General features: G+C 50.8%; 8 protein-coding genes across 8 annotated transcripts; 3 read left to right on the top strand and 5 right to left on the bottom strand.

The window, feature by feature from the left end:
* Nucleotides 1–1366: 1366 nt before the first annotated feature.
* On the bottom strand, nt 1367–1777 carry LTS14_003196 (uncharacterized protein; the record flags this gene model as incomplete). The annotated part of the gene is made up of 1 exon (XM_064835901.1): nt 1367–1777. A coding segment is annotated over one exon (411 nt), but the record flags the coding sequence as incomplete, so codon positions are not given.
* A 466-nt stretch (nt 1778–2243) lies between these two features.
* LTS14_003195 (uncharacterized protein) lies at nt 2244–6605 on the bottom strand (the record flags this gene model as incomplete). Its single annotated transcript, XM_064835900.1, has 6 exons — nt 2244–2975; nt 3038–3316; nt 3367–3781; nt 3834–6045; nt 6159–6264; nt 6477–6605. The coding sequence occupies 6 exons, from the start codon at nt 6603–6605 to the stop codon at nt 2244–2246; spliced, it is 3873 nt and encodes a 1290-aa protein (XP_064696950.1).
* Nucleotides 6606–7620: 1015 nt separating this feature from the next.
* On the top strand, nt 7621–8418 carry LTS14_003194 (uncharacterized protein; the record flags this gene model as incomplete). The annotated part of the gene is made up of 2 exons (XM_064835899.1): nt 7621–7806; nt 7885–8418. 2 exons carry the CDS (start codon nt 7621–7623, stop codon nt 8416–8418), a joined length of 720 nt encoding a protein of 239 aa, XP_064696949.1.
* A 508-nt stretch (nt 8419–8926) lies between these two features.
* LTS14_003193 (uncharacterized protein) lies at nt 8927–9454 on the top strand (the record flags this gene model as incomplete). Its single annotated transcript, XM_064835898.1, has 1 exon — nt 8927–9454. One exon carries the CDS (start codon nt 8927–8929, stop codon nt 9452–9454), a length of 528 nt encoding a protein of 175 aa, XP_064696948.1.
* Nucleotides 9455–9521: 67 nt separating this feature from the next.
* Nucleotides 9522–10458, bottom strand: LTS14_003192 (uncharacterized protein; the record flags this gene model as incomplete). The annotated part of the gene is made up of 2 exons (XM_064835897.1): nt 9522–10327; nt 10395–10458. The coding sequence occupies 2 exons, from the start codon at nt 10456–10458 to the stop codon at nt 9522–9524; spliced, it is 870 nt and encodes a 289-aa protein (XP_064696947.1).
* A 433-nt stretch (nt 10459–10891) lies between these two features.
* On the bottom strand, nt 10892–12207 carry RPL7 (60S ribosomal protein L7; the record flags this gene model as incomplete). Its single annotated transcript, XM_064835896.1, has 3 exons — nt 10892–11521; nt 11698–11809; nt 12176–12207. 3 exons carry the CDS (start codon nt 12205–12207, stop codon nt 10892–10894), a joined length of 774 nt encoding a protein of 257 aa, XP_064696946.1.
* Nucleotides 12208–12439: 232 nt separating this feature from the next.
* On the top strand, nt 12440–13225 carry dot2 (ESCRT II complex subunit Dot2; the record flags this gene model as incomplete). Its single annotated transcript, XM_064835895.1, has 1 exon — nt 12440–13225. One exon carries the CDS (start codon nt 12440–12442, stop codon nt 13223–13225), a length of 786 nt encoding a protein of 261 aa, XP_064696945.1.
* A 568-nt stretch (nt 13226–13793) lies between these two features.
* On the bottom strand, nt 13794–15137 carry LTS14_003189 (uncharacterized protein; the record flags this gene model as incomplete). The annotated part of the gene is made up of 1 exon (XM_064835894.1): nt 13794–15137. The coding sequence occupies one exon, from the start codon at nt 15135–15137 to the stop codon at nt 13794–13796; it is 1344 nt and encodes a 447-aa protein (XP_064696944.1).
* Nucleotides 15138–15378: the final 241 nt, after the last annotated feature.

Below are 15378 nucleotides of genomic sequence, written 5' to 3'. Positions count from 1 at the left end.
TATATAGGAGATTCGTGTTCTAACTAGCTACTAGTCCGCTAGACTACTCGTCTAGTCGGATGGCTAGTTACGTGTCTATCCAAGGTCTAGTAAAGTTGGCTAGTTACGTAATTCGCGGGTGCGCCCTTAGCGCTTCCCTTTAAGGCTAAAATAACTAGTCCTTATTTTCCCTCTCTATACCCTATGTCATATGTTCGTAATAGTTATCGAGTAGTATAAGTATTACTAGACTCTATTATTACTACCTATATTATAGAATATAGAAGATAGATAGTATATCGTAGCTTCGAGGGTACGCTAAAGTTATATAATATAGAGGCTAGAGCTAGGGTATTAGGTACGAAACGTTAGAGGGAGTTATAGCGTATATACCCTAACGCTATATATACTATATATAGCTTATAGAGGGTAGGGAGGGCTAAGGTAAGTAGAGTTAAAGGGTTAAGGTAAGTAGAGTTAAAGACTACTACCGTAGTAGTCTTCGGGAGTAGCCAAACTTTGCGGAGGTAGCTATACTTTACCCCGCGCTCCTATACGTACGGGCGTATATCCGCACGCCCTCGCGCGTCCGACGACTACTAGCGTACACCTATACCCTAACCCTAGTACTACGAAATACTATCTAGACGTACTAGAAATAATACCGGATAGATAATTAAGTACTACGAGTAAGATATATCCTATTTTAGCGTATAGAACGGCGCCTATAGGTAGTTCTAGAAGTACGGATCCTACTAAATAGGATCCTACTAAAATCTAAACCGTATAGCTTCGCGCCTTACTAGATTTGGGGAGGATCCTATTAATATTTAGTTGCCTCCTAGGCCTTATATTAGTTAGGCTCTAATATACGCTAGGCCTATATTAGACGCCTACGCTAGAATAATAACTAACGCTTAGTTATAAGGATATAATAGCTATAGAGTAGAATAATATTATAGATATTAGGTCTATAATAAGTAGACTAACTAATTAAGCTTAGGGAGCTAATAAGCTAGGCCTATAAGGCGGCTATAAGATAGTTACGTAACGCTACTTATCTAGACCCTTAAGTAAGTAGCCTACTTACTCTTACTCTTAAGTAACTATAAGGAAGAGTACTTATAATTACTACTAGGTAATCGTAACTATATACGAATCTCCTATATATATAGAATGGACGTTTCCTATATAGGTAGTTTATATTTAACCTAAGTTACTAACCCGCTAAAAGGTTAAACCTTAGAGTAGTTACTTACCCGACCTATTACTTAGAACTTACTCGTCTAACGAGCTCTAACCCTCTTATACCGCAGGTGCATAATAGCTAGATACGATACGTTAACTAGCTATTAACGTCTTGCAACTGCTAGTAGAATCTGTATACTGCCTCTCGATACTTGTTACGCTGCCCAAAGCTAGGACTGTTTGCGCGAATGGTTATGAAGCTTGTCGCTGAGCCACCAAGCGACGAGACCTCAGCAAGCGCATCTCCAAAGGTAAATGTCCATCCTGACTGAGTGGCTTGGTGGGTTCTGATCTGAGCAACGAAGTCTTGGGGCGTAATCTGTCCATATGTCTGAATACATTCGTCGCGATCCCGAATCTCCCCACTGGGTGTTATGAGCATATCGGCCGATGTAGCCACGATCACCTCCGCGCTGGCAGGGTCGTCCATATACTTGATTGCTGCCGCAAGCTTTAAGGTGAGGCTTCCCAGATGGACCGCGATGGCCTCCAATCGTCTCAGTGGAAGAGTATGCTTCGAAGCGCCACATCGAGGAAACACCTCGCTCATAGTTCTTGATGACCGTGCGTCGCGTTCGTGATTGATCTAGCTTTAGTGAGTAAAGCGCGAATGAAAGTGCTGTGGTGAGAATGGCCCGGTCCCTACAGAGTCCATCGATCAGGCCTCACACATCAGCTGAGATGCCCAGCTTGTACACCGAACATGCAGGCTGATCAGGAGTGAGGTAAATAGCTGACGGAGGATGCATGATTTTAGTGAGGTCGCAGGTTTCGCATCTTAGTAAGCGTAGCATCCACTGGGCGATCAGGCGAAATAGATTCGATAAGCTCTAGGAAAACCCTAAACTTTGCACTGGCTCGCTGACACATATCCACGATGAGAGTGTCAAGTAGATCGAGACTAACGCGTCGTTGACTGTAGCAGTTGGCTGAGTAAGGATATGTGGCCGTAAGATAATTACGATACACACCCTGGCATTAGAGGACCTACATTCATGCACATAGCCACAGATGCATCATCTGGCGACCACCTGACCCGTTCCACGCGCGTACTCGCTGGAAAGACCGCAGCCAGTAGACAATGTCGGTTCCAGTGCTGCTGCGGCAGGCACGCGAAGTGATGCGCCGTTCGTCTTAGACGCGCCGCTTGTGGTGCTGAGGCATGGACAATTTGTGCCCGGCGTCGCGCAAATATACGCCACTTCTGCAAAAGTGCCTCCGAGATGGCTGAGGCCCTGCGACTGATACCACGGTGGCGCATCGTCAGGCACGAAGGGTGAGGTCAGCCATCCATACGGGTGCTCCTTGGTGCTATAATCCGATGGCCCGAAACCATCGAAGCGGATCTTCCACGTGATCGGGAACGGCACCATCTCGTCCCAGCTCGGTGTCAGGTATGTGTCTGTCTCGGGTTTTAATACATTCTCTGTGTAGACATTCTTGTTCTTGTCGTCTGCTGGGAGCATCTCCACCTGCTTGGCTATCCAATCCATCCTTCCAGGTGCCATAAAGTTCGAGTAACCTTCAGCTGTCCAGTCGAGATTGATACGCTTGAGCTTGCCTTGTGCATCGTGTCCACGGCGCACGTTCCGCATATTGGCAACAAACGCAATCATGGATGTCAAGGCTAGTACTGCAAAGCGTCGTGGCTGGAACGCATCGAACTTGTCTACGAAGCTCGAACGGTATGCCAGGAAAGTGACTGCATCGGCTCTATCCTCGTCTCCAGCTTGTTCGATCGCCTTGTGCTGTGCAGGAGTCAGCTACCTGATACGAGGACACCACGTTAGCCTACCATATGCATACGTACAGTGTCAAGTATCAGCATCTGGCCTTGCCTGATCATAATAGTGGAGCCATCTCCTGCCGTCAAAGCACCATCTTGAGTTGCTGTTCGAAGTATCGGGAGTCGTACAGCAGCCCGAGCTGTCTCTTGGATGATGTGATCCATAGTCTGCTGAGCTTCATTCGTTCCATCGAGTGCTAGGTCCTGAACTTCGAGCCAGCATGGCTGATGCTGTGCGTCCGCAGCTGGGCGATCAGCAGCTGCGTACAGCTCATGCATAAGCTTGTACGTCACAGCCGTGAACTAAACCTCAGTCAGCTAAAGGTAATAATGACCTCATCAGAACGACTCACTGTGTTAACAGACTCGTATGCAAAGTCAAGGCAAACAAGTAGAAGGATAGCGGCCGCTTTCTGGGAATCGCCGGTGTATTCCAAGATCTTCCGAGCAAAGAACGAGCCCAACCGTGTCATAGGGTTGACTGCGCATCCCTCGTACCAGCTATGGAACATGCCAAGGATTCCTGCCTGCGCAACATTGCCGTGCAAAGTCAGCTCCGTAAGCTTCGCCATAGAAGCCCTGAATGCTCCTCGACGTTTCAGCAACTTGGTCTCGTCAGCATTATAGGAAAGGAATGTCTGGCAGTTGGTGATATGCTGATATATCTCGTTCTCGGTATATGTGCCGCTAGGGTCAGTCTCAGTGCGCATGAGGTGTCCGAAACCAAGGAAGTCCACCACGTATCGTGTTGCCACTGGTATTGCGAAGCTATGATATCGTGTCAGCGTAAGATCAAGTCATTGGCAGCATGCATACGTACTCTCGGGTGACATCAATCTGGAAAGTTGAAGTGGTCATCGCAATTGATCTGCTCTTGACGATTATTTGCATCAAATCAGTCAGGTACTTCACCAGGTCTGGCTCCGACTGCCTCATGTACTCGTCAAGACCTACGCACTCTGGCTTCGCATACGCCGGGTCAAGAACGTCTTGCATTGCCTTCGGGAGATTCTCGCGGTGCAGCAGGGCTGGATGCATGAAGTCATCCTTGTGGTCGTCCAAAACAGAACGGATGCGGCTGATGTCAGTGAGGTATATCGGCTTGCGAGGCTTCTGGGGCTCGGATTTCGAGACATCATAAGCTTTTTGGTCTGTATCTTTCACCTTAATATCAGGTATCTTCGACATCTTGAACTGCGGTGCATAGCCTTGAGCGTTGGCATATATGGCATTCTGCTGCGACGTGTAGAAAGGATGGAAGAACCGCACAGAATCGTAGGGAAACCAGCCCGGAAATGCTCGCTGAATCAGACGATGGTATACCGAGCTCTTCAGCGTCTCATTGTCTGCAGTGACTTCGTTCATGCCCCAGGAGGTCAAAGAATTAGTGTTCCAGTCGACCGTATAGAAGCGATCTGAGCGCACGAGTGTGATAGCGTCACAAAAGATTGCCGTCCACAGCGCAGAATTCGACTCGCTAGGACCTGGATCGAGGCCCATGTATTCATCCGACTCACAGAATATGCCCGGATATAATTCGACCTTGTCAGGATGCTCATACAGATCTCGCAGGGCGTTCTGTATGTCGGCATTCTTAGTCATGGTGTCAAAGCTCTTATGCCGGAACAGGCCAAAGAAATCTCTGAAGTCGTTGAGGGTACCTACTTCCCACTTTCGGGCTTGGGTCATGCCCATGATCTCGACTGCTTTCAAACATCTTGGTATATTGCGAGGACCAAAATTAGAGATTGGGTCGTCCATTGCCGAAGTGAGCGCATTTATCAAGTGCTGATCATCAAACAGATTTGTGATCTTATTGCGTTCGTAATGCCTGGTCTCGTCTCCCGGAATACCAAAAGTCACCTGGCATGGCTCTGGCGGTAGCTCGCCTGCTTCAGCCTTGGCCTTTGCGTCTTTGCCCATGGTCGCCATCGCCGCTAGGAAGCCTTGCAGCGAGGTGCTGTCTGGTTTCTCGAGTCCCAGCCAGGACTTCATGAAGTCTTCCGTGTACTTCTCGTCCTTCAAAGAAATTGCACAGTGGAAGCGATAGAGCAGGTTAAATTCCACCGTCACCTGGTTCCCAAGGCCACGAGTGGTCCTTTTCTGATCGAAGTCACTACGAGGGTCAAATGTAAGGTTGGTGTCGAATTGATGGAAACCCATCAGAGCTCGCAGATAGTCATGAACAGATATCTGAATGTACATGCCGCATGTGATCAGACGAGCAGTGTTGAAAAGATCATCGTCGAGCTTCTTCCAAGCGGCGTCGTATAGCCCCTTGAACTCGTCTACCTTTTGCCGACTTGTCCAGGCGTATAGAAGTATGTTCAGGACTTCTTCGCATTCGCTAAGCTGAGCGGCCTCTTTGGAATTCTTGCAGTCGTCAGAGCCTGTATCAGCCGCCTGAAACGCTTTCAATGCAACCTCATAAGCATTGCATTGTTCGACGACCTCGGGATCGAATCGTTTAATGGCAATCGGTACATCTTTGGGGCGATGGAAGTTCTTGACAGCCGACACAAGCTGCGAATCTACATACTTGGCTGGGATTGAGAAGTGGCCATTTTCGTTGATTCGGTGCAGTGTCCGGGCAGCATAATTGTGATAACGGTTGTACATGACCAGCATCACACAAACGCCAGGAGGCTGCCTCAAGAGACGGTCCTCAGCAAAAGTATCTGGCTTCAAAAGGCCGAGCTTGTACTTGTTGTCGCGAACCTTACGCTGCGTATCCATTGTATAGCCGTATAGAGGTGAAAGATCGAGATAGGAAGAGCTATCTAAAATGTTCTTGTCGTTATCATTGGTCCGGAAGATATCGTGGATGATTATTGTGGCGTGGTAAATCAGCATGCTAGACAGTCCTGACGTACTCTGCCGACCACCTTCTTCTCTAGCCATAAGCTTGTCAAAAATGTCACCGGGGTCAGGTAAGGCACCCAGAGGTGCGGTCTTCGAGGGCACAGTCTTCGCATAAGGAGCGCCGGCCTGGCCGAGATGAGGACTGATTACACTATTGAACTTGCCATCGGCTGCACGGTATTGGAAAGCGTCTCCGAGATACGTGAGTGGAGCTTCCAATGGTCAAAACTGCTCATAGCATGTCTGTTGGCTGGAAAGATCAGGCCTGTCTGCCAATACTTACGGTGCAACATAGCATCGTACTTCTTCTTGACTTGGTCATCAACAAACTGTTGTCGTAGAACACTGTAGTCGGACAGGCTACCGGCGATAGATGCGGCATCGAGCGTCTGCCTAGATATCAGTCGGTGATCAAAAATGAACGACAAGAAAGCGCACCCCAAGTTGACCTTCAGTGAAGAGGCCGTTAAAGATTCTTCCGATGGCTGGTCAGTTTCTCCGCCCTAGTATGGCCGTGATGTCGGCCCAAAGGCCGATTCGAGGGAGGACTCGATCCTGTGCAATCTTAGCATGGATTTTCCTCGTCGTCAAGCATACTCACTGCTAAGAGCCTGTCGCCACGAAAGCTCGCATACTTCTTGTCAACATCTTTCCGATTCCTGATTTGCAATGTGAGCTGCATCAACTCATCATGCATCTTGCCGGTGATGCTGCCATTTTGGAGAACCATCGTTGCCTAGCTCGGTTCTGGAGACGTGAAAGCCGCAGAAAGTAGATGAAAGCGAGACGAGCAGGAACAGTCTTTGCTGTAGGTGAAATGTAGTGGTAACAGTATATGCTGTAGGTGGAATGTAGTGGTTGGCCCGAGCCATTTGCTCTCCAAGCGAGGCACGCAGGCTGGGCCGATTCATGGTGGTTCCATGCTTGCAGCGTGGCGTCCGCTGGCCTCTGGGCAAACGAGCATGGACGACGTGCATCGTCCACCTCATCAGCTGATTTGCGAGGTGCGAAGGAGGTTTACAGAGTTGACTTCTGCTCCCTGCATATCAAATTAGCCCCACCCCGCGATGTAGCTGGCTAATACAATTGTGCGCAAAATAACTATCGCATGCTAAGACTAAAAGTTAGGGAAAGTATAGTATCCTCGAGGAGCGCTCGAGGAGCGCTTAAGGAGCGCTTATACCTAGAATATCTAATTATCGTCCTAATAAAGCCTTTAATAGAGTAAGAATTATAACTATAGTCGAGTTAAAGGTATTATTACTTTTAGTATACGTTATAACGCGACGTAAGGAGCCTTAGGTAGCTTCCTAGGTATAGGCGCTCCTCGAGGACACTATAACTTTACGTCTTAGTATACGACAGTTATTTTGCGCACAATTGTATTTATAAAATCCCTAGCGAAGGAGCAGTAGTCTTCCGCAGGAAATCGTAGCTCTAAAGCTATTAGTCTCGTCCGATGCGGAACTGCTTGCATCAGAAACCTGGTACTGGTGGCGTGACAGCAGACTGCGTTGCGTTGTCTCGCCAGCCACGACAAGGTCAGCTAACGGCACGCAGAATGTGAGCTTTGAGTTATCATCTCATCAGGATGGCGTGTGACAGGTGATTCTCGCCGCCATTGAGCCAAAGTCGTTGGCAAGGTGTGACACGAGCCTGAGCGATATCCTCCGAACGACTCCTCGCAATCATCTCTAAATTCAGTTCAGCGCAGCATTACGATGGTCTCTCAGGACACACTCCAGATGTCCAAAGCTGTAGGACAGTTTGCACCAGCACCGGTCAATGCTAGCAGGAGTCCTTGTCCTGTAGTCAATGCACTCGCCAACCATGGCTACATCGAACGCAGCGGGACCAACATCTACATGAACGACCTCAACGCAGCCATGAGAAAAGTCGGCATGAGCTCCCTGCTGGGCTCCGTCTTTGCGGTGCCGACGTACTTCGAGTTCAAAGACCCAGCGAAAGCCTACATGCAAAGGCCGATAAGTATCTTCGCTCGCATCTAGCGTCTCATCAAAAACCCATACACCTTCTTCGACTACTTCGGCTGCTGGAAACGCAGCCAGATGAGCAGTGGCAAGAAATACCTCAATCTGGTAGATCTGGCAACTCACGGAGCGATCGAGCACGATATCTCGCTCACACGCCGCGACATTGCACAGCCAGCTGGCAATAATGCACCGCAGCAAGATCTGATTGAAGACATGCTAGATGCTTCATCAGATGGCGGCGAGAATCTTTCGGTCGATGACCTGGGCAAGTTCATCAAGAGCCGCATACATCAGCAGCTCAAAGACAATCCCGATCTACTCTATGGTCCCGACCAGCATCCGGTGAATTGCGGGCAGGTCGCATTGATGATGCATTGTTTTGGGAATGGTAAGACGATTCCTTGCAAGTACGTGCGGGCACTTTTCGAAGATGAAAGGCTGCCTGAGAAGGAAGGCTGGAAGAAGCGAGTCTGGTGGCCGATGGGCTTGATCGAGTTCTTTGGAGCTGTACGGACATTGAAGACAGCGGTCGGTGTGCAGTTCGATTAGACGGAGAGCTTCGTGTTCTCTGAAGGTCCTGTAGATCTGGTGATCTCGGGACCGCTGATTGTGTTGTTCGTCACTACAGCTATCTTTGGCACGGTCGGCTTCGTGCTCGTAAATGAGCTGAACGCTCAGAGAAGGGTGCTCGAAGACCTACAATTACACGTAGCGATCTCAGCTATCGCACCTTGTATTGTGCGTCTCACGCTCAAAGTCTGATCATCGGCTGTGACGGTGTGCGCCACTACGCTGGAGTCACCGTTTCGTGGTAGAGTGGCGTGCGTACATATGCATACCAAGCAGCGCACGAAAGTGGACCGACCCTTAGACATGGTGTTATCAAACCTGCATTCCTCCCGCCTTGTCGACACATCCACGACACCCAGATAGTTTGGTCACCACTCGTTCACTCAACCTCACAAAAGCCGCATTCTGGGAGGCCTCTACGTTCCAAGAAGACATATCTGCACAAAATCGCCTGGCAGCCATTCGTCCAGATCAATTGCTACCCACTATGGCTTCAAACACAAGCTGGATACCCTACCTTCACCTCCTCATTCCAGCCTTGAAAGGCACAGCAATAGCCGGCTCTCTCTGGTCCGCCGGCGCCATGACAACAGCACACACTCTGCTACCTTCAATTTACCCACTCGTCTCATCGTCGCCAAAGCAAGCAACACAACAATGGAACTGTTACTACCGAGCTCTCTCAAACATCGTGCCACGAACAGATCTGACCACGATTCTCATCTGTGGAGGTCTTGCGTATCTGGAGTACGGACTTCGGCCACAGGGCTTAGGGTGGAAGCTGTGGGCGACAGCGACAGGTCTGATGCCGCTAGGGTGGGTATTCGTGTGGGTGTTTATCTTGGCACCCTCGAATAAGCTGGTTGAGATGGCAACAGCGAGCGATTCTGTGGCCAAGGAGAAACAGACGGAAGTGTCTAGTCTGTTGGAAGAATTTAATTCGTTGATGGGAGTGCGGATGCTGTTCCCGTGGGTTGTGGGCGGTCTTGCTATTTGGGCTTCTATAGGTTTGTAGAACAGAAAATCTAACCAGAAGATGCATGTCATAAGGCGCAATGAGTAGCGACGTCAGTCACCGCAGATCAATATGTCGCAGGTAATTGCGTGATCCGTCCACCATCAAGCACGGTGATGTTCCCATTCAGATACGCTCCTGCGGCTGAAGCCATATACAGCACAGTCCCAATCATGTCCTCACTCTTGCCCAGCCGCTCGGCAGGTATAAAAGACTTCTCAAAGGCACCTTCCTCAGTCGGCTCCTTGTTAGCTCCACCACCCGCAATGATACCCGCTGCCAGATCAGACGGGAAGAGACCTGGCGCCAAGGCATTGACGCGGATCGAGTACGGGACTAAGGCTCCGGCAAGTTGTTTGACCATGTGAGTAGCGGCGGCTTTGCTGGCTGGGTACGCACCTAATGAGCCTGGAAGGCGGGAGTAGCCAGCGATACTGCTCGTAACAATCACCTGACTCTTCCTTCCCTGACAATTGCCCTCTACATTCCCAGCATCCAGAAGCTCCGCAAAAGCAAAGACATTGAAGAAAATGGATGTAGTATTCGTGGCGAACGTCTGCGCCCAGTCTTCCACCTCACTGTCCAGTGCGGCCTTTCGGTACTCAGCTAGACTGGCTGTACCGGACTTTGCTTTGAGAGCAGGAGGCATGGTACCGCTATTACAGCAGAGCAAGTTTAGGAATCCAGTATCTGCCTTGATCTGGTCCACGAGGTCGAGTAAAGACTCCTTCGACGTGACATCACCGACCAGTGGAACGATGATGTCTGGAGCCAGCTTGAAAGTCTCATCGAGTTTCTCCTTCCGTCGACCAACGATGTAGACTCTCTTGGCACCGTTGTTGGCAAAGGCCGTGGTCATCATGCGACCAATTCCTAATCCTTATGTCAGCCAGCAGCAGTGGCAAAGGCCAAATTTTGCTATCGCAGTCGTGGTATTGACCTGTGCCACCTCCAGTGATACAAGCCACCATACCCGCGACACTGAACAACTGCTTGGTATCCATGTCTGACGTGATGGCGAGTCCTGAGAATGAGCGAGTGATGAAGCAATCCAGTCCAGTTCCGCGAAGTCCAACTTCCCATGTAACAAATCTGTTCGGCCTCTATCGATGCTGTCTCGTCGTCATGCGTGAATATCGTTTCACCTCTCGCTGTTGATGGGAACGTCATGCATACTTTGCTCATCACACTACGGAACTATCATGATCGCAGGTAGGAGCCGAAATATGGGGCTGGACTATGACGACGATAACATCTTGAAACGTGGGAGCATGAACGATCAAGTGAACGGACAATGAACAGAACATGATCTAAAATGATCGCATGCGACTTTTAATTGCTATCACGCGAGCTAGCAGGCCTATCAGTCCATCATGCACATCGCAAGCCATGCCCATGCGCCATCGCAAACATCATCACACGACATTCAGATACACTCTAGTTCATCTGCCTGATGAGGGCATTGATGTAGTCCTCCCTGTTACCGAGATCGCCACCCTCCACAAAGTGCAAGAACTTGCGAGGCCTGAAGCCACCGGTTGGGTTGCTGAGCTTGAAAGGCCAGAAGAAGTTGGAGGCCTGCTTGAAATTGGGGCCGACGGTGTAAATCTCGTGGATCAGATCCTCCATGCAAACGATGCCATACTTGCCGAGGTGCTCCTCGATGATAGCGTTGTCGGTGAGAGGGATGCGCTGCTTCTGGGCGTTCTTGGCATAGCCACGCTTGTAAACCAACTCGCGGACGCTCTTGAGGTTGGGGTAGCCATAGGCGACGAAGGGCTCGACGATCTTGAGCATCTCGCTGGTGGCCTTGGTGAGGCGGATGAAGACACCGTTGTTGATCTGGAGGAGGCGGAGAAGCTGGAGAGTCTTGCGCTTCTTGGGGTCGATCTTGTTGATACCCTTGATACGGACGACGAAGACGAGCTTGGCCTCAGCGGGAACGTAGTAGCTGCCCTCCTTCTTGGCGGCGCGGGTCAGGCGGATCTTCTCGCGCTCGGCATCGCGGTACTCCTTGACGTAAGACTCGGCGCGCTTGAAGATTTGCTGGCGCTTGGTCTTGCTCTCCTGTTGTGGCAGTCAGTATGGTGTGCCAGAAGCAGTGTATACGCTGAGGCGTGCGTGCGTGAACATATTCATATCCGAAAGATGGTTAACAGTACGACAACACGGCCGAAGCTAGTCGAAGTTGTGGGAAGATATAATCACGAGATGTATGGGATGGAGTGTGGTGGTGGGCATACCTTCTTCTTCGTCTCACGCTCCTCGGCCTTGTCGGCGCGCTCCTTGTCCTGGCTCTTGCGCTTCTTGAGCAGAGTCTCCGGGACGAGGATCTGGTCCTTGGTGGGAATGCTTCTGTGGTGTCATGTCAGTCGGTCCGCATGGACAAAGCAGAAGAATCTGCCGTCCAAGGCGAAGAAGTGCGGCACAGTTGATCTGCTGGCTCTCATGCATTCTCCGCGCACACGCTGTGATTCCACAGTGGCGTCTGGTAGGTCGATGAGCACCAAACTCAAGCAACAGGACGATGATGATGCCATTGCTAGCTACCATCACCTCCGTAAGCGCTCAAATTCTGACGTGCCATTTCTGACTACGCGCAGGACTGAGGCCATTGTGTGTGTGTGTGTGTGTGTGTGTATGAGAAGCATCTTTCGAGCTTCGAGCGGACCGACTGTGCTGCAACTTCTTCACCCATCATGGCGATGATGGTGGACATACCCCTTGACGCTCTGCTGTTGCTTGGCCGGCATCGTGGCGGTGTTGTCGTGGGAGATAGGTCGTGAAGGAGTGACTGGCGTGAAGAGCAACAGATCGCTTGCTCAGCTCCAGAAAATTGAGGTTCGAGCGTGTGCCGCAAAAAGTGTGTGCTTGGCGCTGGATCGGTCCCGACGGATCAACGTTTCGCCGAAGAATCGGCTTGATAACGATGACGCACCTTCCCCTCGACCATGGCCGACACCCATGTGAGAACCAAACACGACCATGTCGACCAATCGCCGCGGCGTAGGTCTAAACGCCTTCTCCAACGCCGCCATCTCATCCGAACAGTACGCCCGCCATGGCCAAGCTCTACGCACCTCCCACGCAGAAGCCCTAGCAAACCAACTCTCCGTCTTCCAAGCAGCCCTGCACAATTGCTCCCTCACCCATGCCAAGGACATCCGCTCCAACCCAACCTTCCGGGCGGAATTTGCCAGAATGTGTAATGCTATCGGCGTAGACCCTTTGGCAGGAAGCAATGTGAGGGGTGCAGGTGGTGGCTCGGGCAAGGGCAGTGCGTGGGCGAAGATGCTGGGTAGCAGTGTCAATGACTTCTACTTCGAGCTTGGGGTGAGAGTGGTCGAGGTCTGTAGGGAGACGAGGGGTGAGAACGGAGGTATGATTGCCGTGTCTGATGTGCAGAAGCGGGTGGCGAAGGGCAGGGCGGGTCTGGTTGGTGGGGGCATGGAGGTCACCGAAGATGATATTTTACGTGCCATAGAGAGTCTGCAGCCGCTCGGTGGTATGTTCAAATTGACTGTCTTGGGGGGCAGCAAGTTCATTCGCAGCGTGCCCAAGGAACTCAATCCGGATCAGGCGAAAGTGCTTGAAGTGATCCAGATCCTGGGACACGTTACTGTGTCTATGCTTCAAGCGAATCTGGATTGGGAACGAGCTCGAGCGATCACAGTTATCGACGATCTGGTTGCTGACAGCTTGGTCTGGGTTGACTCGCAAGCCGACGAGACCGAGTTCTGGAGTCCGGCAAGCATGCATGAGGGTGGGTGAGTACTGCTTCCTACGGGTATATCGACCGTGAAACCACATGCCATTGGAAAACAGTGCCACCATCACTCGCGCCGAGAACGCTGGAAGTAGTCCATCAGCTAGATCACGTGCTTACCACCATCTACGTGCGAAGCACATCACTGCCATGATGAGTCTCTTCCAGTCTGGCGCCTATTTACAACGACATACATCAGGCTAGTCAGCATGGAACAGTATCACACTGAGTAGAAAACCTCATATACAAGCCTCCTGGAGTAAGACATCCCGCGAGGACGTTCCCGTCAATCTTGATGGCTGGCAACTAGTCGGAACTGCTCCCAACCTGATAGACGAGATCAATATCTGCTGGAAATCTAGCAGCAAGACGAGCAGAACTATGGTTCTTGAAATTATACTCAAGTCAGTAGGATACGCCGTCTATCCATGTCACTTCTGCATTTCGATGTCTCAGTTGCAGCACCATCATGTACATAAGCAAATCCTCGAAAAGCATGAAGCCCGGGCTTTACTATCTCTGATCTTTCCAGTATACCCTCGTACATTCGTGCCCCCGACTCGCCCAATCTGCTCAAGCGGCAGGAGCTTTCATCGACGGTAATGTCGCAAGCCTATCGCCCACCTGTGTCGTACTGCTGGCCAAACCATAGCGTCCGTCGTCTGTTGTGCAAAAGACTGCGTTACCAGATACGGCGTTGAGATACTCGAGCCAGTACTTCAAACGATCATGGAGCCAGACGTCGCTTCCGCGTGCCTCTTCCGCGCGACGATCTTCTCGCGTGACTGAGATGCTTTCCGACAGACTGCGTTGCACACTGAACACCTTCTCCAGCGCATCGAGAAAGTCGAGCGACGCCACCGGTCTGCCCTGTCCGTCCTGTCCTTCATACGCCGAAGTGGAACGTAGCACCGCAGATCGCAGAGTAGATCCTATCGACGTGTGGTACAGCCTGGTGCCTCCTGTAGACCAGCTCATATGCCTTCGTCCTCCAACCCACGTCTGTGCACCATGTTCAGGAGCAAGAAGTAATATTCGTAGGGACACGACCTCTCGGATGCGATCATGCATTGTTACACCCAGAGATGATAGTATGTGACGCAGACGTTCGCTCTCCTCATCGTATATGGGCTCAACCGTGACTGTGCTGACGCTAGCAGTATCGCAAAGTTGAAATCTTAGTCTCGACAGGGTATCAACACCCGACATTCTTTTAGTCGTGTGTGATCGAATGTTGGCAATGTTGAAAAAGTCAAGCGCCCATGACGGCAAGCCTTCGCAAACAGTAGCCTCTTGGATCATAGATCTCGCAGGTCGTAAGCGCTTCAAAGCCAGAGGGACGAGAGACCCGATGCCTTCGATTGCTGCTGACGTCGACATCGTGAAAAGCGCAGCTGGTGTTATAAGGTAGCTGACTTTAATCTGGTAAGCAACCCGTTGGCTCATGAGATTCAGAACCGCGTAGACGTGATCACGAGGATCGGTCGCTTCGGCGCCAGTGATCGCCAGGCAGAGGATCAGAAAGCGGTCAATCAGAGACAGCTCAACATCGGCTAGGCTTGTAAGCACTTGCTGTCTGTCTGCGAGAGCCTGTGTGAGTGCCGCGAGCCGTTGGGATCTTGGTAATGGGCTTGATGAGCCCGACTCTGATAACATGCTTTGGAGCTTTGGCAGCGTCTTTTCTTGGTCGGCGAATAGGAAGATCGGAGCTTTGTTAGCAGATATGAACTCCTGAAGCGTCCAGATTCTTTCATGCCACCAAGGTTTCGCAGACCGCATAGCCTTGTCAAGTTTAGCCAGTAGCCGACTTTGCTCCGCATCCAAATCCTCGTGCCGAAACTTGTCGTTTTGCTGGGATGCGGTACCTTCACCAAGCCAGACTATGACTCGCACGGCACTACGGTATATCGATTGCATTACTTGATCTGTGCGGCCCTCTCCGTAGTATCAGCCTGGTCGATGCAAATCGCATCGATCCATAGCACTCTCGAGTGGTCTGACAATCGTAAGCGTCTAAGTGCGTCGTGAAGGTTATCCGTTACAGCAAAATAGCTGCCATTGAGCAAGATACTGCTCCCAGCTGTAGAGGCGCCCCATGTATACGACGACGCCACGTATATGGGCTGATTAGATCGCAAGTGCACCCGGAGTGTTACAG

The sequence above is a fragment of the Recurvomyces mirabilis genome (genome assembly GCF_035927965.1).
Source record: "Recurvomyces mirabilis strain CCFEE 5264 chromosome Unknown scaffold_6, whole genome shotgun sequence".
Lineage (NCBI taxonomy): Eukaryota > Fungi > Ascomycota > Dothideomycetes > Mycosphaerellales > Teratosphaeriaceae > Recurvomyces > Recurvomyces mirabilis.
This window is presented reverse-complemented; position numbering and strand designations above follow the sequence as displayed.